The sequence below is a fragment of the Scardinius erythrophthalmus genome, assembly GCF_964197995.2.
Source record: "Scardinius erythrophthalmus genome assembly, chromosome: 9".
In the NCBI taxonomy this organism is placed as follows: domain Eukaryota; kingdom Metazoa; phylum Chordata; class Actinopteri; order Cypriniformes; family Leuciscidae; genus Scardinius; species Scardinius erythrophthalmus.
Window position 1 is genome coordinate 7,634,492 of NC_138229.1, and position 26,573 is coordinate 7,661,064.

General features: G+C 38.5%; 1 protein-coding gene across 1 annotated transcript; it reads right to left on the reverse strand.

Moving 5' to 3' along the window:
• Window positions 1–346: 346 nt before the first annotated feature.
• acsl3b (acyl-CoA synthetase long chain family member 3b) lies at window positions 347–26,078 on the reverse strand. The gene is made up of 17 exons (XM_081374003.1): window positions 25,844–26,078; window positions 16,705–16,945; window positions 16,439–16,589; window positions 15,710–15,910; window positions 14,725–14,902; window positions 13,921–14,030; window positions 13,693–13,831; window positions 10,572–10,722; window positions 9,213–9,336; window positions 8,940–9,011; window positions 8,038–8,177; window positions 7,740–7,912; window positions 5,855–5,929; window positions 5,575–5,766; window positions 4,045–4,159; window positions 3,795–3,952; window positions 347–3,171 (listed from the first exon to the last, which is right to left on the reverse strand). The coding sequence occupies exons 3-17, from the start codon at window positions 16,586–16,588 to the stop codon at window positions 3,014–3,016; spliced, it is 2,136 nt and encodes a 711-aa protein (XP_081230129.1). The 5' UTR covers window position 16,589; window positions 16,705–16,945; window positions 25,844–26,078; the 3' UTR covers window positions 347–3,013.
• Between the last annotated feature and the right edge of the window lie 495 nt (window positions 26,079–26,573).

The following is a 26,573-nucleotide window of genomic DNA, read 5'->3' on the forward strand; positions in this document are numbered from 1 at the left end:
TGAGCAATAATGAGGAACATTCAAGCATATTATTATCATTACTAGGCAAAAGGTACAGTAGACATGGATTTCAGAGTGATTCTCTCTAGGGTAAATTATATGATGCTGACATCTACTGGTGAATCACAAGAGATCCACCCAAATGTACTATTAAATGAAATTACACGTTCTCTTATAATTATATATATATATATATATATATATATATATATATATATATATATATATATACAAATGTATAGACAAATCTATTTAAAATCATAAATATGAATCATTCTGATGATAATTTCTTAAAACTAAAAACATTTTCAGGAAATAATGGCACATGAATAATACTCAAAAGATCCCCTCATAATTCACAAAACTTTATTCCGTATAACATAGTTTCAAGGCCAAATCACGAATAAATAATGGAGTTGTTTGCTATGACCTGCTTGTCATAAGACACTAACCACCCACACAGAGGAGAAAAGACCCCAAACCCAGTCAGTAACAAAGACTAAACATATTTAAAGGAGTTATTACATCTGCTAAATGCAATTGACCTAAAAGTTATATTTAGGGAGCGGGCAACAGAAGGAGAGAGAATGAATCCACCAAACATCCTCTTTGTGTGTCTGAAATGCTCAATAGATCTGTGCGCAGACATTAAACGTCATTCTGAATCAAGGACTTCAAGAACGGAAACTAGAATGCGGTTAGAGAGACATGTTGATGGCATCAGAGTCTAACAGGCTGAACTCTGGGTTTTCATTTGGGTTAGTTGTTGCCAAGGACATGATTGACAGGTGAATGCACCAATCAGATTACGGTTCCCCTCATAAAATCAGAAATAAGGAGGATCTCTCTCTGGACTAACAGCTGATTGGCCAGCTGCTTGTGGCTGGAACCAATGATCTTGCAGGATGTAAATGAAGCACAATCAAGGTGAGCAGAATAGCAGCTCTAAGAGGGGATGAGTCACTCCCTGAATTCGAAGAGAAAAATAAATTAATCCAAGGTATAAATTCCTATAAACCACTTTTAATTTCCACTGTGTAAAAAAAGGCAATCAACATCCTCCATCGAGCTTAGGAAAGGCAGACTTGTCTAGCTTAGGAACACCATTTGCTTTCAGTTCCTTTTAGGACAAAGAAAAATAGTAACAATAATAAAGTACTTTCATTAAAGAGCATCATGTTGTGATGGTAAAGCTGGAGTGTTTCTACAACAAAAGATTAACCAAAGCTGTGCCTAAAGGAATCCAGAAATATAAAAAAACAAAGGTTAAACTATTTGTCTTGAAAATATTAAGTGCAAAAAAAAAAAAAAATCAACAAATATGGTACATTTTCACATAAATAATGAATAAATGTACAGATTTAGAAACATTTGTCCCATATTTGCAAATGCCACATTTGTCAGTGTCCAAGATAATCGAAGCTTGTTTGGTTTACATCTCCTGAATCATGCAAAGTCAAATGTGAATCATAATGCATCAGTTGTCAATTCATGTTCTAGATCTGCACAGTCCGAATCAGAATAAATGCGTCTCTTCCGTTACATCGCAGAGGCTGGAGACGCTCTTGGGGCCGGACTGTGCGTATCATTTAATGCATCTCCGAATGCATAACTCTATTGCACATTCAAATTCACACATCCCCTCTTTGTTGAAGTCACTAATCATTTCATACAATGACAATATCACAATATAATAAAAAATGTCCATTTAAGACAACAAAAAGGGTACCCAAACTACTCCACTTTGCATTCCCCTTGCAAAACATCCATGCGACACAATGGCTGACATCAAACTGTACATGACATTTTAAAAAGGAATAAAGGCTTTACAAATTCAGACAAAAAAAAACAATGAGTTCAAAGTAATATACGCTGTAAGTATGGAGTCATACATTTTGTGTGATCCTTAGGCAAACCCTGTAGACATGAGTAAAGGAACATGGGGGAGCAGAGGTTCACAAGGAGTGAATTTTTCAGATGAAGAGCAGATATTAAATGCAAAGCATACACATGAAATTTGGATGATGTATGGGAGTGAAATTGGAGTTTCCCTGACAAAAAAACAACAACTCAGTTTAGCTTTCTGTATTAGAGCACATCTCTGGCTTAAGACTGCTCTCCATAACAGCTCTTTGCAGTGTTTAAACTGCTTTGGTGTTGAATTAGAGAATTTTTTCTCGCATTAGAAAAGCTCTATCCGGTTTAATACTGGTCTCTCCTGGTCAGGATTGATATGAGTTTCTGCAGCTCTTTCTAGGTACACAGTCCTCAATGTGCTCTAGCACTTGAACTACATTAATAATTTCACACAGGGCAATCGTAACAGACTTTGGATACAGGTAAACAACAGAAGCCGAGGTTCAAAGTGACAAAATGTCAAGTACACACTCCAGAATTCCATTTTGAGAAAAAAAAAGTTACATTGTAACAGATACATTTAGAGAAACATTCCATACACATCCAAATCTTGCACGGCTCACAAAGCTGTTTCAGACCAAAACATCAGTCCTTGAGAAAAAAAAAATTCTAAACTAACAAAGAAATAAGCAACAAAAATTGTAAAACGCTTCCCTGCATAGACTCGAGATGACAATTCAGTGTGACCGGTTTGCAGTAGGGTGGAATCATCAAGCGCATCCTACAGAATAACGTGAGGGCGGGGTGTCAACCAAAGACAGCCAATGAGAGAAAAGGAAGAGAGAAGTGGGTGGGGTCCAAAGTCTCACAGTCTGTAGGTTGTATTGTGTCTTTTCCAGGAGTCACTCTCGTGAATCATCTGAGAAAAGTGCGCTATTTAGTACCTGCTTCAGCAGGTGACGTTTGCTTTCGCTCGGTTCCCTCTCATCAAACCATAACCAAAATTCAAGTGTCACTGTTTTGATCGCAGAACATCACAGGAAGCAGGAAGGCAGAGGATTGTGGGTTGTTTTTTTGTCGTATATAGGCATTGTGGTATGGTGTGTCCTAAACCCCTTACCCCCACATCACACCACCGGCTGACCCCTGGTTTCATTCACTTGCCGCCGTACATCCTCTCGATATCGTCCTGATAGTGCGTTTTTAGTTCCTTGCGTTTGAGTTTGAAGGCGTCGGTAACCAGGCCTGTCTCGGGCGTCCAGGGTTCGGGGCTCAGGCGGATTTTCTTTGGGATCTCAAAGCGCTCCAGCTTACCTGTGAATCAGAACAAAGAGATTATATTTCAAATTTACTACTAAAACAAAAATGTGACATTTTAAGTGAATTGTTTTTTTTACTGGAACTGGGCCAGTGAAATCATATGAACCTTCAGAAATCATTCTAATATGCTGATTTGTTGCTCAAAAAACAATTTGTTGAAAACAATTGTGCTGCTTATTTTTGAGGAAAACGTGAAACATTTTTTTCAGGATTCTTTGATGATGGAAAGTTCAAATGGACTGTATTTATTCGAAATAGACGTTCTGTGGCATTATAAATGTCTTTACTGTCACTTTAGATCAATTGAATGCATCCTTGCTGAATAAAAGTATTGTTTTTTCACTTTATTTTGATGGTCCCTTTAACACATTCTGTTGACTATAAGTAACGTTGCACCTGCATGTCTACTAACTCTCATTAGAGTGTTAGTAGAGTATTAGTAAACTGGGAGGATTAGGGTTAGAATAGGCTGACATGTAGTTGCAAAGTTACTTATAGTCAGTAGAATGTTCAAAAGGGACCATCAAAATAAAGAGTTACCAAAGTATTAATTTCTTTCAAACTAAATCTATATATTCTATTTACACAATTGTTATTTTGCCCTGTTGTTGACAGACCTGTTATAGCCGCTTCTGTGATGATACGTAGAACCTCTTTCTCCATCTCTGCATGGTTGCAGATCTCTTCCCATGATCCTCTGATGCCCCTCTGCGCAGCAAGGGTGGTTAACTGCTTCTGATTGGGCACCACAAACCCAATCACATAAGACTCGTCACTGTGCAGAGAGAGAAAGATTTATGCATCTCATCTATGAAGCATGTGTGAGTGCTGAATTGTCTCCGTATGTATGGGCACATTTGCACTCACCTGTTGGCATAAGCACAGATGTTGTCGATGAATGAGCAGTTTTTGAGCACAGCCTCCACTTTGCCCAAAGACACGTATTCACCAGCTTGCAACTTCACCAGGTCCTTCTTACGATCTACACACACAGGCCAAGACCATTAAAAGAAACGTACATAAAAACTACTATTTTATTGATTTTATTGGCCGGTTTCACAGACAAGGCTCAAGCCTAGCCCCAGACTAAAATGCATGTTTGAGCTGTTTTAACTCAAAGCAACTTGCACCGAGATATCTTACAGTATGTCAGTGCAGTTCTTTTGTCTCAAAATGCACACCAGTAGTGTTCTTTTCTAAGGCTAAAAGCTACTTAAGGCCATTTTCAGACCTACAGATGGTTTGCTTTGTTCTGAAACAGTGAATTAATGTTGCATTTTCTTCTTTGTTCGGTTCGCTTTCACAAGGCAACATTTCATAGCCTACCAAATGTGTTTATGCAAGTCATATGTGAGTAAAGCTGTCCTCTTCTTGATCAGTTTCCTCTGCGTCATTCAAGATGGATTGACAAGTTCACTCCGCGAGCTTATTGTGGCTTTATCTGTAGCTGTCCTGATACACGCAAACACTTACGAATATAGCAGTCATTCCCGCTGATTATTAACTGATTATGTATATTTAATTATATAATACAATATTTTCCCGTGGTGAAAATCCAGCTTTTAAATGTTGTTTATAAGTGTCTATGTGGTGTTTTTAATAAGCTTTAAGACAAACCATGTGCAAATTCATAAGTCAATACCATTGCTGAGTATTTAAAACTGCAGTGAACCAAAGACAGTCTCAAAAACGCGGTTCGAAATCGCTGGTGTTTCTGACGTCACAAATTACCTTGAAACCAATTACGTCAACGTGTGGATCTCTGAGCTGGTGTGAGTGGAGGCGGGGCTAATTTGCATATTCACAGAACCACGTATATTAAATGAGGCAAGTGTGTAGAGTTACATTAAAGCTATTTTAAGGCATGACGATTTTTTTTTATCAAGGAAACAAATGCTTAAATATGTCATTTGGATGATCAAAGATGAGTTTTTAAGGGATGAAATTATTGACTACGGGGGACGTTAAGATGAAGAGACGCTCTTTGGATTTCAGCAGTGATAACTAATGTGCTCACTCACAGAATCAGACACTGCTTCTTTTTATAGAACACATTTCCGGTTATGAATTATGAGACCGCTTGATTTGTCGGTCCGTTGGGTCGGATTGCTTTCTTACCACCCCAGAGCTCGTTTTCAATCGGGCTGACACCACCTTGTTCAGGCGATCTCGGAGTGTCTGTTTTGGTGCAGATCTGAGTGTGATTGCCCTGTTCATATATGCTTAAACCAACCGAACTAAGGGAGGAAAGGCACCAGATTTCAACACAAAAGCTCCAAATGAGCCAGATGTGGCAATACCCTAGATGTCCTAACTGAACAAAGGCCTACTCCTGGCTTAATCTAACCAGGCCTATGTCTTGAAAGAAGGTTTGTGTGTATGTGTGTCTCTCCACACCGATAATCTTGAGGCAGCCATCAGTGTGAAACTCTCCGATGTCTCCGGTGCAGAACCAACGCTGGCCGTTCGCATCCACAAAGAAGTCCTCTCGGTTCTTCTGCTCGTTTTTATAGTAACCCATTGTGACGTTGGGGCCGCCAATCACAATCTCTCCTCGTGGGTTTGGTTTATCGGTGCTGAAATAACCACCTATGGACAGAAAGAAAAAGACATTAAAATGGGCAATATTTAATAAGATTTAAACTCAGTATCTTAATATTTAATAAGATGAACTGGCCTTCCTCCCAGTCCTTCAGCATGATCTCGGAGCACACCAGTGGAGCTCCAACACGTCCAGTGCTGTAATCAGAAACTAAACAAACACACACACAGTATGAACACACTTTTATACATTTACATCATATTTTTATATGAGCTAGAATTTCCCCTCTCTTTACTATTAACACTGCCATTGCAGGTTCCTGTAATCGAATGAATAATTCCATTAACCCAATGGATTAACCCAGGTTTTTATTCAAGACCCCATGCCATTGATTTAAATGTATTAATCCCAAGGCTCCCATACTTTTTGACCCATGAATTCCTATGACCTTTTTCTTAGTCGTTTGTGATTGCTGGATAATGATTTTTAATTACAAAGAGACTGCAGTCAAAGAGCAATTATTTCTGGCCAATTAAACATTTCAGAGCTGAACATAACACAAAACACAGGGTTTTCCTTAAAGAAAATTAAGGAATAAATTGAAGGGAATACATAAGTCAATATGTTCTCTAAATGTAAGTGCATAAAAGCATAAACACTTACTTTTGTTAAAATATAAATTTTGCATTTGCCTATCAAGTAAATGTATCAAAGATGTTTAGATATTTGTATTGGAAAACAGGACAAAAATACTGAGGAAGATATACATTTTTTGCAATGCATGCAACATTTAATGCCAATACTTTATGAATGAAAGACTTTCTGCTCTGATTTTTAGACCTTAATTTGTTAGGGACTTTTTAAGACCTGCAGAAATAATTTTCCAAGCCTTTATTATGACTTCTCCCAATATTTCTAGGTTTTCCATGAGCGTGGGAATCCTGCAACTAGGGGGCAGGTTCACAAATAACTGCCTAAAGAAGTAAAGTAGTTCGATTTAAAGATACATTTTAAGTACATAATAAATGTTTTTTAAGTGCAGTTCCTGAAGTTCACATTTTTTATGCTGCCTGCATATTACAGTAATAATCATAAAACGCATGTGCTATATTTTCATCTCAACTAGCTCCAGCACTCAATGTAGCATTTTTTAATGCACCGTTTATTTTAAATAGTTATTTTACGACAAGAGGGTGAGTAAATGATGACAGCATTTTAATTGTTGGGTGAACTATCACGCTGAGAGGTTATTTACAATGATTTTTAAGAACATTCTCTTCAGGAATTCGAATTCTTCTTAAGTTTTGCCTTTGGAACAATCTTAAGACAAATAATAAGAACATTCTTAAGAAATGTTTTTAGGAATACAAAATATTCTTAAAGTCACCATGAAAACAAAATTGACAATTCTTGTTTGCTATGATATATTGTAGAATTTATTATAAATGATTTATCCACACATAGTTTTTTTTTTTTTTTTTTTATTCATGTGCCCTTGTAATCTTTAATTAAACTAACTTTCCCTTCCTCTTGCAACATCATCTTTTCTCTTTTCTGATGACTTGTTTACCGGCGCGAAGACGGGACAACCTGTCACTCACAACAGAAAACCACAACGATCCAACGAACCAATCAATTCCCGAAGGACAAAATCAAGTCCCACCCTACATTTTTCTTGTTCAAGAAGCCATTTCTCTCAGATATACGTCACAATAAGGGTGAAAAAACTAATCGCAACTTCTGTTTGATGCTGACTTTAAGTTCAAAAATAAGAAAACATCAGTTAAGAATCATTTTATTCTTAAGAATCTTTAGTGAATCCGATCAAGCTTTTAATTCTATATAATTATTTTAATCCTAGAACCTACACCCCTTGATTTGAAGTAATGATACACCTTTTAATTCTAGAGCTCACACTACGTTCGCCTTCCCTTATAAGTGAACTTTGCTACAGCTGCGTTTAGTCCCAATACTCCAGTCCGGAGTCCTAGCTTCACTTCTAAGTGAATCCCATGCTTACACTCGCTGATGGTCCCAGCTCCGCAGGTCTCGGTGAGACCATAGCCTTGTCCCACAGGACAGCAGAAACAGATGTTCATGAAACGCTGAGTAGCTGCGGATAAAGGAGCTCCGCCAGACAACAGCACACGCATGTGACCGCCCAGCAACGAGCGAACCTTCTTGAACACAAGCCTGCAGAACACAAAAACAAGATGACATTGGACATTAAAAAAATATATAACAGAGAAAAACATTCCTCCATCTAAACAAACCCAGCGAGTTTTGGAAGAAATCACGTTAATGTTATTGTATTATACCTGTCACAGAGAGGCGTGCTGTATCCTTTAGAGATCTGCTCCATCTTGTAGTTGTACGCCAGAACAAAGAGAGTTTTCTGCACACTGCTCATCTCATCAACTTTAGTCATCACATTCTTATAGATCCGGTCCATAATCTCCTACACAGACATAATAGCTGTGAGTGAAGTGTTTCTCTCTCATTAAGACCAGGGCTGGGTATTTGACACAAATTTCGATTCGATAAAATATCCGATCTCAATTCAATGTGATTTGAACATTGAATTGGCACAGTACGTCAGTTTTTTCTCATGGAGAAAACAAAAAGTCTCAACTAAAGCTGCATTACCTGAAAACAGCACAGACTAAAAGATTGATTCCTGGGATTTAAAGTCCCCTTGTGGTGAAAATCAAGTTTTTAATATTGTTTATATGTCTATGTGGTGTTTTTAATATGCTTTAAAACAAAAGATTTTAATATTGTTTATATGTCAACACTATTAATGAGTATTTTCTCCTTAAAACCGCAGTGAACCAAAGACAGTCTCAAAAATGTGGTTTGAAATCTCTGGTGTTTCTGACGTCACAAACTAGTACCTTGTAACCAATTACGTCAACGTGTGATCATCAAAGAGTGGATCGCTGAGCTGGTGCGAGTGAGTGGAGGCGGAGCTGATTTGCATATTCATAGAACCGTGTATACTAAATGAGGCAATGGTGTAGAGTTACATTCAAGAATTTTTTTCAATGAAAAAAACGTTTAAATGTGTCATTTTGGTGATCAAAGATGAGTTTTAAGGGGTAAAATGAATACTACAGAGGGACTTATAGATATAGGTTCATCAAAATAAGAATCGGATTAAATCGAGAAATCAACCCAGCCCTAATCATGACCACTGTGTGCGTTTATTGTGAGTTCTTACAGGAACAGCTGCCATCAGTGTTGGTCTGAGCATACTGGTGTCTCCTTTACTGCCCTTTTTAATTTTAGATGACTGTGGGAGAAGGGACAAAACAAGACAAGATATTGCACATTAGATGCTACTATTGCAATTTTATTTCAATTGCAATTCATTGTTTGCAGTTATGATGCAAATGCTTTGGCAATCAAAAGTATTCTGAGATTGTAAAAGAGCTTGACATGGTGATGATGTCACAATAGCATGACTAAAGTGTATGTGTGTGTGTGTTTGTACCTGGTCAGCAAGAGTCTGAGGTGACGAATATCCAATCCGGCAGCCATGTGACACGCATACTAGTTCAGCGCTGAGCTCCAGGACATGAGCAAGTGGCAGGTAGCCAATATAGGTGTCATTCTCACTGTCACAATAAAAAAGAAACATTGTTAACAGAAAATCCTATGCCAATAACTAAAGCTACTGCAGACACAGAAAGCATCAAAATGGCTAGAATAGTTTAAGTACAGTTTTTTCTATACTGCACCTTCTTCAAACTGTGAGCATTTGCACATCCTGCACTGATGTACAGTTAATGCATCTATTTTTTATAGGTTTCTCTTTCACTTTCCCATCTTACCTTATAGATGTCTATCTTATTATTAATATCATTTTCCTTGTTAATTTTCCAAATTCCTTGTACATGTAAAAGCCACTGTACTTGTGATTCTGATTCTAAATGCGAAAACAACTTAATTTCACAAAATATTCACACACTGTCAAGCGTCACATTTTGGAACAGTAAACAAAGTCACATGAACCGTCCAGTAACACATTAAAGTATAAATACATTGGAACCAAACTTTCATTAGATTTTATACATTTAAATATACAATATTGTTCAAAAGTTTGGGATCGGTAAGATTAGTTAATGTTTCTGGAAGTACTCTCTTATGCTCAATCAAAGCTGTATTTATTTGATCAAAAATACAGTAAAAACAATAATATTGTTAAACAATTATATAAATAGAAAATACTTTATTTTTATTTTTAACATATATTAAAAAGTATTTTTTTTCCTGTGATGACAAAGCTGAATTTTCAGCATCATTACTCCATTCTTCCATGTCACATGATCCTTCAGAAATCGTTCTAATACACTGATTTTATTATTATTATGCCAAAAACTCTTTGAAGAATACTCTATTCTTTGAAGAATAGAAAAACAGTGTTATTTTAAATAGAAATATTTTGTAACATTATACATGCATTTACTGTCACTTTCGATCAATTTAATGCGTCCTTGCTGAATAAAAGTATTCATTTCTTTCAAAAATATATATTTTTTACTGACCCCAAACTATACATTAGTGAATGGCAGTGTACATTAACCATAAGGTCAGGATCATGGGTAAATTAACTAGTACCGCCAACATCATGGATTTGCTTCCCAGGTAACCATTTTAGAACATCGGTGTCTTTAATCATATCGCTGTGATCAGCATTTTTCTTTAACACCTTAATTAATGAGACATTAAAATGCTAATTTATTATACAGACATAAAATGAAGCACCTCAGCAATGGAGAACAGCTTTTTACCAGCTAAAAATCAATGGACAGACAGAACCACGCTAGATAGAGGCGTCGGAGAAACATACTTCAGGTTAGGAATGCGTTCAGCCATGCCGGTGATGCCAGCGATGATGTTGCTATGGGAGATCATGACTCCTTTAGGAATGCCTGTGGAGCCGCTGGTGTACATGATCACTGCGATATCAGACGGGACAGGCTGCCTGCGGGACACCATTACTGCACACAGAGAAAGACACATTCACATTCCTTCATTAGTGGCAGCCATGTTGTAGTGCCATTTAAGACAGAAGAGCTCTAAAATAACTACTTTGAAGGAGTAAAAAACTCATTTTTTAAATGGGAAACTGGTGGCTGCCAAGATTTCTTGCACATCATCAGAATTTCTCCGTCCAAAACAGATGTCATAAATATGCAATGCATAAATATGCAAATTATATGTAAATTAAAGCATGGGCACCAGGAAATGTGCTCTAGTTTAATAAACAAAAAGCTGTTAAACCCTTCACCTCTGTCGAGTTACCACAATTTGTATTTATTTTGTATATACATTGAAATAAATGGAAATTAATATTTCACATAATATTAATATTTGTCAAATATATATAAATATGCTTGCATTTATCTGATCAAAAATATTACATTAATATTGTGAGTATACTTACAATGTAAAATAACATTTTAAAATGTAATTGATTCCTGTGATGGGAAAGTGTGTCTTCAGTGTTCAGTGTCACATGATCCTTCAGAAATCATTCTAATATGCTGATTCGCAGCTCAAGAAACATTTTATGTGTGTGTGTGTAAATGGTAATGTAAAATAAAGTATTATATTTATTAAAAAAATAATAATAATTATATATATTTTATATATTTTTATTTATTATTATTATTATTTTTAATATGAAGCAATTTTAAAATTTAAAAAAGTTTTTTGAGAGGCAGAATGTAGGCACAACTGATGTTCATCGGCATCAACGGCCATAACTGACACCTGTTAAGACTAGCAAGACAGGCTCTCAGAAAAAACACAGGTCTAATACTGCAGTGATATGTCTAAACCTTTTATCTCAGTCTTTCTGAACAGAAGAAACCCTGCTCTAATAAAGATAACATCTCCCTCTCTTATCTCCTGAGGGGTTTTCTGAACAGTTGCTCTTATCTGACACAAAGGCTGAGTGTGTGGGCTCTCAACACCGGTTCGCTTGCCCTCAAGTCTTCTTTTCATCTGACAGGAAGATCCTGCTCTCTTTCTTCCCTGAACAAAATCTATGTTTACAGCTCTTTTGGTCCTTAGTCTGTTTACTGTGTCAGTACAGTTCAAAACATGACAAAGGGTGGTGTTTCTATCATCAGCAAGAAAGGGCTACTGTGAATTTCTCTCATGCTTATTCTGTATTAGGAATCCCTTGGCTATATTTAGTATACTATATACTACAAGTAGTATATGAACCCATACGTGGCATGCAAATATAACAATATGCGGTATGCATATAAACTAGTGTTCGACTGATATGGATTTTGTGTTGGCCGATGCTGATATCTTGAGCAGGGTGGCAGATATAAAGCCACAATAGACCTTATGTAGCCCCGCCCCTTTTCAGCGCTGCGCTCGTTGTCTTTTGACTTCCGGTTTCCACAGCGATCTTGCGTATTTATGAATGAACGGCTCGCTTTAAAATCTTCCCGGACATTTGTTAAAGGGCACCTATTATGCAAAATTCACTTTAACATGGTGTTTGAACATAAATGTGTGTTGGCAGTGTGTGTACACAACCACCCTATAATGATAAAATCCGCCCAGTGCTTTTTTTATAATCCCCATAAATCATAAGCACTGTCTCAGAGCAAGCCGTTCTCAGATTTGGGGCAATGTGACGTCACTTTGCACAGGCCCCTCCCACGACTGTTGATTGACACCGCAGTTTGAGCATGGACCCGCCCTGAGTGAGCTGGACACAGAGTCCGCCATTGTTTTGACGCTTGAGCAGCTGTAGACAAGAATGTCTCCTAAGCGATTGAGGTGTTTTGTTGATGGATGTAAGAATGAACAAAGCAGTCTTCATTTACTCGAGGATGGATCTGTACTGTTTGTGATCCAGCTTACACTCTCCGGAGTGACAGGCCTAACGTTACTGATCACGGCAGAAATGAAAGTAAGAGCGCACACTTTATGACAGCTCATCGAGTAATTTTATGGATAAGGTTTACCAGTTTATTAAGCACCCACTGAAAAGGTGTGTTTATATTTGTTTACTGTTAGTTGTAACGAGTGTTTTGTATTTCACTGTGTATGTTGATGATAATGAAAGGGAGAGAGAGAGAGAGAGAGAGCGTTTATGGATAAGACTTTAATGCGCACTTCTTATACTGTGTTTATTCAGCTCTTACAGTGATTCTCTGGAGTAAAACTAACGCTTCATCTTTTGTGTGATGTACAATAAACTTCAATGAACTCATCAGTATATTTTGGTCATCATTCGGACGGGGTTTGCTACAGCAGGCTTGTATTAATAGTGGATAAAAGCAGATGACATAAGTTATAACCATAATTAAACTAAACTATACCTGTTCTATCTCCATAAAGCATATATTCTCTGGCTCTGTGGGCATTATTGTCCGACTCCGAGTCGATATGAACACCGCCACTGAGAGTTTCTGTTCTGATATTATCAGATGAGATTGTCCTGGCTCTGAGCGCGAGCTCGTGATGCTCCGCCCCCTGGGCCGGCAGCAGCAGTTCATTTGCATTTAAAGGGATACACACTAAAACAGCGTGTTTTTCTGAGTTTTTCTGAACTATTTAAACATGCTGTAAAAAAATTTTGAGCTAAAACTTCACATACACACTCTGGGGACATCAGAGACTTATTTTACATCTTGTGATAAGAGTCATAATAGGTGCCCTTTAAGACATCTGCTTTAAACATTACAATCCTCATGATAACTTCCGTTAACTTTACATTAAGTAAATCCACTTTAAAATCTAATTACTCCTGGACAGCAATGCCATAGAAATATACAGAGCGACTGCAAAAACGGAAGTTCAAAGACAATATTCTAAAGATGGCGGCACCCTCGTTTCTCTGGGCAACAAGGTCTATAGGTCTATATAATATTAAAGATGGTAAATAACACCTGTATAATTTTAAACAACGTATTATGCTACTTGAGAGTTTAGGCACTTACCATTTTCAGTTTTGCCCCCCAGTTCTTGCACTGCACCCATGTTGTGGACCATGATGCCTCTGGGGAGATCAGGCCAACTGGTGGTCTTTATATCAACCAATATAATGTGCTTCAGTCTGGGGACTTCCAGCAGAATGGCCTGAGAGAGAGAGAATCATTCAGAGCAATAATCGACAGCAGCTTTGACACTTCATGAGCTTACTGGTGTGACATCGGTCTGGGTCTCACCTTGAGGCGGCTCTGCAGCAGGTCTTTGCTTGTGATGATGTGTGTGACCTCAGTCTCGTTTAGACCATGAGCAATAGCTGCTCCTCCCAATGTGGAGTACAGGGTCACCACTGACACGGAGAGAAAGAACATCATTTAGAGAATGATGTCAGTAGAGAAATCAGTTTTTTTTTTTTTTATTCATTTATATCGTTTTAAATCGATTAAATCCATTTATATTGTAAAGTTATGTTTACCACAGGCTTTATTTTACTCAAAAAAAAAAAAAAACACATTATAAAACCCCATAGGAAAATCTTGAAGGAATCAGTGGTAAATTAGTCTTCCGGGTTTTGACGTCATCCCTGCACCACTCTATTGAGCTTTTCTATTTCTGCAATGTTTTGAATGAAACTTGAAACATCCAAGGGACGAGGGTTGTGGGTAATATTAATCTTAAAAAAAAAAAAAAAAAGCATGCACAGATGGACATTGAGAATCCATCCAGACACCTTTGGCATACTATCTTCAACATCATTGTGCATCTAAAATTTGAGATGCACTAATTCACATCTTGCATACTTTACGTATGTATAGTATGGTTTAGCATGTGAATTGGAATGAAACTTGATTAATGAGAATCAGATTTGCTGCAGAATGCATGCGTGTGTGTGCTTGAAAAGTGAATAACAGTTCTGTTTTCAGTGTGATCTTGGATCTAGTACCACAGCAGTGCTGCCATTTTTGACCTGATATTTTGTCCTAGTCAGCACAATACAGCCGATATTGGAGACAACACCGTGTGTTCATGATTTGCATACTCACAGGGGAAGTTGTACATGAAGCATGCCTGCGCTGCTACGATCCATTCAGCACGAGTCTCGCAGAAAATGGCAATGTTACAAAGAGGCTTCTGACCCAGAGCGGCCAGCCCGCTACCAAACCTCTGAGACAGATGGAACGTTTCTTCATACGACAACCAGTTATAATCACCCAAAATCACCTAGAGAAGCAGAGAGGAGTCAGGGTTGCATTGTATTGAAATTCTCAGTGGCTTTCACAGCAGCATGAGACTTCTTTTCAATTTCGTGTAAACAGTTCTGGACAACAACAGGCCAGAGATCAACTCTGTTTACAGAGAGAAACGGCCACTGAACTTCTTCCTGTGGAGCTCGAGAGAGTTCTCTCGGGATCTGTCCACTTAACCTTAGACACACTCTATATCTACTTGAATATTGTGTAAGTATATGTTCAGAAGAGTGTTTAAAGCATTTCTCATGGAAAGTGCTATGTTCACACTGACAGCCTAAATCTGATTTTAGTCACACATTATCTTTCAAAAGTTTGGGGTCAGTATAATTTTATTCTTTATAATAGTCATTTATAAAAAAAATTTTTTTTTAATTTTACGGATTCCACAAATATTTAGCAGCACAACTTTTTAGCATTGATAATAATAGACTGTAGTCATATTTATTTTTTGACAGGAATGAAAACAAGGCTGTAAGGGATAGAATTAGTGTGTTTAATGGTTTGTACTGTTGTTTAACAAAATACAGACTGTTTAGCTGATGAAACATCTTTCCAAAAAAAAAGAAAATGATAAATTCAGTAGACAGAAACTCCATAATGCGTTTAGTGTGTTTAGTGGTCTAGCTATTTTTGAAAAACAAAAATGTATTTTCTCTTATGCTTATACAACTGAAACGTTTGGCCCGATGGTGGAAAAGCGGCTAAAGTTCCACAGCCATTGAGAGTGTGTGGCCGTACAGTTTGAGTCAACATGAGTGTGTGTGTGTGTGTGTCTTACCTTCTTAAAGATCTTGCCGTTAGGCTGTATCTCATCCTCCTCGCTCAGCAGCTCTCTTGTGCCGAGGCAGTCTCTTTCAGGAAAGTGTACTACAGCATATTCAAAAACTTTATCCAAAGTATCCACACCCTCGTGCAGCAGGGACGCCAACCTCTGCTGGCTGTTCACGGCCCGGTACGGCCCTGCCGGGGTCCCGCTTACCTGATGGGATAGGAAATTAGAATGAGGTCATGGGGGAAATGTAGGTCAAGCACAGGCAGTCAAACCACTTGTCGCCTAATTCATCATATTTTAGTTTCTCTAAAATATTACTATTTTTTTAAACCAGCAATTTAATTATGTGATGTTATTCAGTAATGAAAGTGACTCAAATCCCTCTGCTAATCTAAGATAAATTGCGATAATCTCTATTTATAATAGGTACACTACCGTTTAGAAGTTTGGGGACAGTACGATTTTTTAAATGAAATTATATTTTATTCAGCAAGGATGCATTAAATTGATCAAAAGTGCCAATAAAGACATTTTACAATGTTATATTTAAAATAAATGCTGTTCTTTTGAACTTTCTATTCATCAAAAAAATCTTGAAAAGAAATGTATGATGTTATGATGCTGAAAATACAGATTTCTACGACAGGAATTATTTCCCAAACTTTTGAACAGGACCCAGGGTTTGAATGAATCTGTGCTGATGTTTTGGGCCTATTCATCCTATGCTGTACTTACTGTGCGCGCTTTGATCCTTTTAGCACGGGCCTGGTTCCCGCTGGCTCCGGAGAGCAGGTACCAGGGCAGAAATGTGATGACGGAATAAACCCAGGCGACCGATCGAAAGACCTGCAGCAGGAGAGGAGACATGTCCTCCTTCAACTTCATCCTGAGCAACAAAAAAAAATCAGAGGACAAGAATGAGACAGAAAAAAAGATGAAGTTAGTGATTAATGCCCTCAAACCACACCAAGCTTTACCTTTGATTTCTGTCCTCCACTTACTTTGTGTTGTTCTTTACTTTCCTCCAAGTACGTGATAGTATTCCTCTTTTTCTGAAGGTCTTGCTGGCTTCCTCTGGGTCTTGAAGTTCTTTATGGTATAGATGCTACTTCTTGACGTTTCTACTGCCTTTTGTCAAACCTGCTGGCTAAGAGGGCAATTTCCTGTTCCATTTCCTTTTCCCACTCCAGCTTCCTGCTCTGACGGCGTGCAAAGCCTCCTGGGTTTAAAGATGAGCTCTCCCTGTGGGGAAATACAACAAGCAAAGTGTGTTTTGTCAATGTGCTTTTAAAAAAAACACAATTTAGAATTTAAAAAGTCTTTGTTAAAGAGTTATAAGCCATGAAACAAATCAACCAGCTACAAGGTGAATCACAACATTATAAACTTTATAAATGATGCTAGCTGTACTTAAACTTAGGCTGTGTCCTAAATAGCCCCCTATACCCTTAAATAAGCCACTATTTGAGGGGACAGGCATTTGTAGTGGTCCATAGTGGACGTTATCGAGTGTACTTATTCAATTTCACAATGTACCGCAATAACGAGTGTACAACTGTTGTACACTCAATGGCTAGAGAATACCCATAATGCACTGTGAGAGTCTCATGCTGAATTAATTCTTGCATCTGACCAGAATATGGCGCCCACAGCTGAATCATCCATCCATTCACTTTCCAAACCGCTGGTCCAATGTGGCTCCAGCATAATATCATATAGGTACAAATTCAATTGTTTAATTAAGGTTTATACACAGTTTCCATGACCAAGTTGGAGATAAATCTTTTCATTACTACTGGAGCTGACGAGTTTGCTAAGTTTCAAATAATTATTAAACGGCAAACACAAACTATGCAAAAGCGGCAGCCCTTTCGGGGAACTCAGTGTCTGAATTTGCTTACTCGTTTTCGTTCACTCCTTCAAGTGAACTACATTAGTGGACTAATGTAGGGAATAGTGAAAGAGGGTCTACGGTTTGATTTCGGACACAGCCTTACTCTACCGTATGAGCATGTGTGTTAACCACTACGCCAAGACTGTGACAGGACCACTGTGATTTAACTAGGGACGGCTGGTAAACAGTGTACGCTCTGAGCTCAGAGGACAAACAAGACAGGCTTTGTCGCTCTGGAAGGATGAAGCTCACACTAAAACAAGTGTTCTGTTCGAGAGGAGGATGTGTTCATGAATGCATGTGTGTGTTGAGGGGAAGAGATGGGGGGGTGGACGAGCATATCCAGAACATGAAATACAAATTTGGCCGAATTCTGAAATGCCAAATAAAGATTGACCTGATAATCCAGCAGCTCAGTGCTGAACTTAAAAATCATTGACCTAATTTAACCCTGATTTTTAAGTGAAAACAGCCTTCCCCAAAAACACTCTGGGAAGATGCATGTATTTCAGCCAAAGATAAACACAACACTTGTGCACAATAGCAAAACAAAGAAGGAAACCGCCTCTTTCCCATTTTCTCTCTGGGAAAAACAAACGGCTGACTTCTTTCTTTGGTTTTGATACTTTTAGAGGAAGGTCAAAAATACAATCCAGGATAGAGACGCTCTCAAGTATCAGCTATACAGCAGAAATGCATTCTCTCCTTGTGGCTTCAATCGTGGACTCACCAGAGAGGTTTGGAGGTGGTCAGGATTTGTGGTCAGCCAATGTTACTATCTATATCTATCAGTCAGGTGACCTATAAAATGCCAATATACAATATAAAAATTGATGCACCTCTTGATGGAAATAAATGTTGTGATGTTATGTCCCTTTGTGAAGTCTCCTCCAGCACATCCCAAAGGTGCCAATTCATGCATGTAAATGATTCTTCATTCTCCCTCCCAACCATTCTTTCACAATTTGAGCCTGATGAATCTTGGCTATGTTATCCTGGAATATGGTCATGATGTTTCTTCCTACATGGTTGTTTAAGAAATGAAAAGCAACACACTCCATCAATTAGGGTTAGAAGAAGTGTTGCCAAAAATATAACATGCTAGAAACATAATAATCACTGCAATAATGATCCAGTCATCATAGACTTAACACTTAAAGAGACCCTAAAATTATTAAATGCACACTTTACAGAACATTTACTCAAGGTTAACCTATAATTTTTTGGGGGGAGAAGTTGCAGTAAAGTAGGTATTTTGAAGAACTTTGGGAACCAAACAACATTGGAGACCATTGACTTTCATTGTTTGGACAAAAAAAAAAGCAAAGAGACATTTGTTAAAATATCTTCTTTTGTGTTCTACAGAAGAAAGATCATAGGTTTGGAACAACTCTTATTGAATTTCCAATATTGCGACATGAACTCTACTGCCTTAGGGGCCGAACTAAAAACGGAAAAAAATTATGCGTTTTGACCGTCATTTACACAATAACAGCGTTTTGGGGGCATGGAAACGTGGGTTGCCAGATTGAGGACACGCAACAAGAATGAGCGCAATTGACAATGGAAGACGAGGAGACTTGCACACTGTAAGTTGATGAGTTTATTGATTTACAATGAGCTGATATCACATTTTATGCTCCCATTCATAGAGATTTTTAGATGAGTGCGAAGGCTTTTTAGGTCAGGTAGAATCTGCTATCTCTGACCCAGTTTGTTCGCTGGCTTCCATGGCTGCAATATGCTGTGTATTCCATCAACTGGCAACCTGTGGTGGCGAAATACTATTGGGTAAATTGGCAACGTGCGGTATCACACAGACCAAAACAAAAACGGACATTCCGAGTTCAGCTCTAACCCTTATCAAACCCACCTGAAGCAGATAATCAAGGTATTCAAGGTTAGCTGAAAAAAAGGTGTGTTGGAGCAGGGTTGAAACTGAAGTCTGCAGGATGGTAGCCCTCCAGGAGCAGGGTTGGAGACACCTGCTCTTATCATGTGAGGAAAAATAGACTTCTCAAACTACTTGTGGATAGTGGATTGTAATGTTGCTGTGATAAACATCATGTGGTAAAGTCGTTGCCCTCAAGCACTGTGAGAGGGTTGAGTATCGTGCAGCAATAACGGACAGAACATTCCACGACTCCTGTGAAATCCCAGACGTGATCACCTAGAGACCGGTAGCACATGGGCGTGAAAACCTTTCCTTCAAGAGGAATGTCACAGACTAGGGAGACGTGTTATGTTCAAATCTCCCTCTCTAGTCCACACAGACCATTTATAGAAACTAAGCTGCAAAAACTAGGTCGTCCAGAAATCAGTAATGTCATCACCAAGAGCACATTAACATGACAAGTTTGACTACTTTATTAAGGCCTTTTCACTATTCAGCAAACTGATATATTCTGATATATACAACAGTGTGGAATATGAAGAATGAGGTTAGCCAATCATAACAGAGGTCATTTACATACCCAAAGAACTGCAAAAACACCCCGTTTCAAACTAATAGGAAGGGTGGGGAACCCAATGGCGCTGCAAAAAAAGGTGAAAAAATATGGATCCAATTTTAAATATTGTGAAATATAATTAGGCTACAAATTAAAATAAATGTTTTCCATTTTTCCATATTTTAAAATGTAGGCCTAATTTATTACAGTGATGCAAAGCTGTATTTTTGGCATCATTACTCCAGTCTTCAGTGTCACATGATCCTTCAGAAAGCATTCTAATTTGATGATTTGCTGCTTAAGCAACATTTCTTACATGTAACATTATAAAATGTCTTTACTGATTAATTTAATGTGTACTTGTTAAATAAAAGTATTGATTTCTTTAACTTCTTACTGACCTCAAACTTTAAAACAGTAATTTTAACAACATTGTTTCAATTGGTAGGTCAGAATATCAACAAAATCAATATTTCTTAATAAAATCCTTTACAGGTGAATGAGGGAAAAGGGAAGGATGGTGTCTTGAACTTTAAAATGGGTGTCTATTAACTTAAGGCCTCTAGCTGTCTAGTTAGTTATTATTATAATTGCTTACTATAATGGGACTGGGAGGGACCAGTACAGCTTTTAAAATATACTTATATAATTCTTGAAAGATACAGAGTCCCAAAAATCATTTGGACAGTTAACACTAAAGCCAAGAAAAGATAAACATTCTCTTTCTTTATCAGTAAACATTTAACAACCAATCACCCCTTCATAAATGTCAAATATTTAGGTTAACTCCAAATTTACAATTCAAAAATGCTAGATGGGGCATAACCAGGTGATGCCAAACCACTTCTACCATTGAAATATGATTAATAAATGTGCGATTGATCATCCTCTGTCTCTCGAACTTCCATTTATACACGCTTTCAATCACAATTTCAATATCATTTCATAACCAAGTCCAGTACTGGTAACAAGCGCATCAAACTGTGATAGACTAGTGCATCTGAGGCACAATAGTTAGTTACTAGATGGTCATCTGAGAAGTGGTCAGTGTAGTGAAGATCTTCAGCAAAACTAAGGTATCAAATATCATCTCCTCTTAGCAACCAGATCCAAACTCACCTGCACTGCCACAACACATTAGAAAGAGAGAGTACTCACTTGTTTTCACACCGGTTACATTAACTCTGTAATATAATTTCTAATTAATGATGCTTGCTCTAGGCCCTGTTTACACGAGTGCGTTTTGATTTTAAAATGCATAACTTTTGCCACTGCTGTCTACACTACTCCGGGGTTTTCGACTGTGGAGACATTTGGAAATGCTGCAGACTCCGTTTTAGTTTGAAAACTTTCAGTGTAGAAGATTGAGACTTTTAAAAAAGGAAGGCCTACATTCGCTCCCTGATTTGGTCTTCTGGACCATTGTGTATCCTCCCCTGATTCGCTAAGCCCCTGTCATATGACCATTACGCTACAGACCTTGTAAACAATAACAGATGGAACTGCATGCTTTGTTGTCCTTTTTAGCCATTGTGCAGTTAAACTGCATTTTATAACACTGCAGCTGCCTACATGCCCAAGAGGCAAACTATTATTAGAGCAATCGGCAACTGTTTACAGTTGTACATGCATGCCCAGTGTCGATCATGAATGGTCATGTGACATGCGTTTTTGGTCAAATCCCATTGACTTAAGCCAGGTGCACACTATACGATTTAAAAAATAGTCCTTTACGATTGTTGCTTGTCAGACTATACGAACATGATCCCAGCTGTAAGCCATACTGTAGGATCTCAGTTGTCATTAATGTCAGACTGTACGGAAGTCAAGGCGCGTTAAAAACAGACGCACGCAAGAAGATTCATCCGGAGTTTTACATCATCAATCCGTGACACGTTCAGTGATGTGAGCTGCATTTATATGAGGGATAGAAATGGTGGCTTGAAAACAAAAATAATCTCTACTGTTGATTTTGATTACAGCTTTTCTTGAAATGAAAAATGGACAAAAACTAAGACAATGTGTGTGGAGCAAGTGGTGGTTTGTTGTTGTCTCACTATTTGCATCATCAGGTTCGGTGCTCCTATTGGTTTTTCCTGTGATGGTCGTCGTAGGCGAAGTCACACTACAGGACTGTGCCTCAACTCTTCTGACACGGTCAGAATTTCATCGGAGGTAAAATTTTATCGCAACGGTCATTAATGGGCTGTTGGCGAACATGTCAAACTAGCCATCAAAGACTTCAGATTTTAGGATTAGAGGAATCTTTTAGGATTCTCAACATTTGTCTCAGGCCAAAATCGTACAATGTGAACCTGGCTTTACATTGAAGGATGAAACTGGGAAATATCAACCAGCCGGAACACGCTACATGGCAACAACGTTCAGGTAACCTCTCTCAACACACTAGCATTGTGTTGAGATTTGCACGGGCAAGCACCAACATGGCTTGTGTGTGAAAATCTGTGAAAACACTAAAGGCAAGTGACAAAGCTTTAACATGGAAAGGAGGAACCAGTAATTAACTACTAACATCAGACACTTAAACCAAAAACAAAACAAGTTTGGAAAGTGTTCTCTTCCCTTTTCCACTTGTGATCAAACTCTTCCGCACAAAAATGCAGACGGCGCTTGCAGAAGTGTAGGAACAGGCACATTTTAGACACACCTACCAAGATTACTGAACGGAGCACCATCATTTACCACCCATAATCCCCATTATACATCACTTGAAGAGCTTGGATGTGATCAGACTTGTTTGGCTGGTCCATCACCTCGTGCTCAAGGTGTGGGAATAGAGACATGAGTCATACACTCCTGTAGTGGGACAATCGTGAAGAATCAAGCCCACAGGGAAGTTGGAAATCAATTCACACACTGACTGAACTGCTAAACATCCAATACTATGATATTTTGTCACAATCTATATGGTGCATGTTATGTGTCCAATGGCGGTACAGTACAAACCATCATTGCATAATCAAAATCACATTGTATTGGTGTTTTAATCTTGCTTGGTGCAAGCCCCTTTCACACAGCACGTTGATCCCAGGAAATTGCAGTAAAATTGCTAGAGTGCCTTCTGTGTGAACGCAAACACGTCCCGGGATTGATGCCGGGATGGGGACCCAGTAACATTGCCCGGATCAGTCCTGTATGAACAAAAGCCAGGACCGATGCCGTAAGGGGTGTGTCGTAGTAATGACGCACGTGCCATCGCACGGGCCTTTCTACAACCTATGCCATAGCATATGGGGAACAAGCCACTCGGCAAACCCAGTGGCGCTACTGGGGAGCATGGACTCATCTTCGTGTAGAAATGACGATGAGTTATCAGCAGAACTGACATCTGACAGGAGTTATAACATCCTGACGTCACGTGCCTTTACGGGATGTGTGTGAACGCACTCACAGATTCCAGAAAATCACTGGCAGTGTGAATGAACCAAAATCAAACAACACATTATCCGTGTATTTTCTGGAATCTCTGTGTGAAAGGGGCTCAAATTAGTTTTTGAAATAAATGTCATTGAATATGCCCCACAGCACTGATCGCTCTGTAGATGCTCTGCAGCATCTTGCTTAGGACTATTTATAGTGTTAAAGGGATAGTTCACCCAAAAATGAAAATTCTGTCATGATTTACTCACCTTTGACTTTGAAGCACGAATTAAAGGGATAGTTCACTTTGAAATAAAATTTTGGTATGTTTTAGCTTACCTCAAGGGCATCCAAGATGTAGGTGTCTTTTTTTCCGCAGTAGTTTCAATTTTGATATTTTTAGGTCAAACCGTTCTTGTCTGTCAGTCATATAATGCAGGTATACGGTCACTGTCTCAAAACACAAGCACAGAGTCCAAATTAAAACAATTCCCCATCGTCCAAATTAAACAATTCCCCATCGTAAGTACACATTGATGGCCTAAGACACGAAACGAGCGGTTTGTGTGAGAAAACGAACAGTATTTATATCGTTATTATCTCTTGAACACAGCACACGTCCAAATGATCTGACGGCGCGGGCGGGTATAGATATATACATAGATGTCGCCTTGGCTACTGCAGTTCATTGGAACGAAACCGTAGCCAAGCGACATCTAGTGTATTGCCTTCGCTACTGCAGTTCATTGGAACGAAACCGTAGCCAAGGCGACATCTATGTATATATCTATACCCGCCCGCGCCGTCAGATCATTTGGACGTGTGCTGTGTTCAAGAGATAACAACGATATAAATACTGTTCGTTTTCTCACACAAACCGCTCGTTTCGTGTCTTAGGCCATCAATGTGTACTTACGATGGGGAATTGTTTAATTTGGACGATGGGGAATTGTTTTAATTTGGACTCTGTGCATGCTCTTTGAGACAGTGACCATCGACCTGCATTATATGACTGACAGACAAGAACGGTTTGACCTAAAAATATCAAAATTGAAACTACTGCGGAAATAAAGACACCTACATCTTGGATGCCCTTGAGGTAAGATAAAACATATCAAAAATTTATTTCAAAGTGAACTATCCCTTTAAGATCTGTTAAATTAAATGAATTTTAGTGAAACTTAAGAGAGCCTAAATGAAATATGTTGATATGGATTCATTTTGCAGTGCCTGTTTTTGGTCTTTTAAGTTTTGGTTACCTGGACTTTTAATGGAGGAACAGAAACCTCTCTGGTTTCATTAAAAAAAATCTTAATTTGTGTTATAAAGATTAACAGAAGACTTACGAGTTTGGAATGACATGACAAAAATTATCTTGAATACTTGAATTTACATTTTTGGGTTCAGCATTCATTTAAATACCATGGATTGTGAGCTGTTTGTGACCCTGTTATTAAGCACAAGTGTGTTTTGGACTTACCCCTAAACACAACCCTCACAGAAAATGTTATGCATTTTTTACATTTTCAAAAAAACATCACCTAGTATGATTTATAAGTTTTCCTCATGGGAGCCCATTCCTCATCTCCACAAGGACAAGGATTTTGGATATTGCCATCCTTGTGGGGACATTTTTTCTATAATGTAAGCTGTTCGTAAACCACAAATTAACACACACACAGCCTAGTGCCCTAAAGCTATACAAAATATCCTTATTACCAAACAATTTCTACAACCAACTTCAAGTCAAGTCATCTAGTAAACTAACCTGCATGGTCACCATTCAAACGCGTTGCTTATTCTTAGTGCTGGCCTTCAACTGATAGCACATAATCCACAGGATTATCTCAAAGCATGTCAACCCACTATCTTCCAAATTACCCATAACAAACTGCAGTCCCATGTCACCAGCACACTTACCTGTGCCCTAATTTAGGCAAAACATCTTATTCTTCACAAAATCTGCTCGTCTGCATTGCCATCACACAGAGAATCTGATGGCGTGTGAATGTGTTGTCATGTTGGCTAATGTAAGATCGTGTTGGTTTGTTTGTGTGTGAGAGAGATTAGTGTGTGGTCATCACCTGAGCACTAATGTGTTTAGTGTGCATGCAAGTGTATAACGAATGAGAGATGTACGTGATCACGGCTATAAAGCACAGACATGTTTGTATATGTATGTAGATGGATGTATGTGTGTGTCATTGCATCCAGAGGCCTGAGATGATCATCAGTATCAAGAGTGGAATGCGATACCATCAATATCCTACATTCTTCAGCTGTCAGAGCATGCAAACCCTCTTCATACCAAACACCGCGCATCTGATGCTTTACTATATGCATGCGAGTCTCCAATATGTAAATCAACCTTCTCCGCGCGCATCTTCACCATACGTAGACACAATAAACACTCACCGTATGCTTCCACGCTGACGCAGCTGCTTCAGTCAGACTCACAACATCCCATTTAAAATGGCGAAACCAATTTTTTTATAGAAGAGCTAGACGCGGCAAATATAGTGCGATGATTGTTTATTCTTCTATGTCGTTGTATATTGCGGTCGCTGTCTCGCGCCGCCGTAGCTCTCAGCCCGGAAGTGATGGAAGCGTTGTCATGGCAGGGGCCGGCTTCTTGCCGCTCTGATTGGCTGAAGGCGGGTGGCGCGTGTTGGAGGCTAATGTGACATCACTCTCGGGTTACCAGCGGTCATTATCGATTTGATTGATTTATTTGTCAATTTGCATTGCTATTTTTTATATGTTTGTATTTTGTAGGCAATGTCTTCTTTTTTAAGTGGATAGTGGATAGTGTTGTTGATTATTTTGTCAGCTCGACGATAGTGCAGTGTTGCAGCGCCCCGAACAGCTGGCAGGCGGCTAGCTATGAGAAGTTCGACTCATTTCTGAGAATCGATTCTTTCGAGCAGTTCAAAAAACTGGTTCAAAAAGTGATTCAGTTACTCGTTACGTCTCTACGTCATCTGACATCCCAGCGTGGCGTGCTCTAAAAAGCTCAATTAAAGGGATAGTTCACCCAAAAATGAAAATGTTGTCATTTACTCACCCTCAAGTTTTTCCAAATATGAGTTTTTTTTATTCTGTTGAACACAAAAGAAGATGTTTTGAAGAATGTCAGTAAACAAAC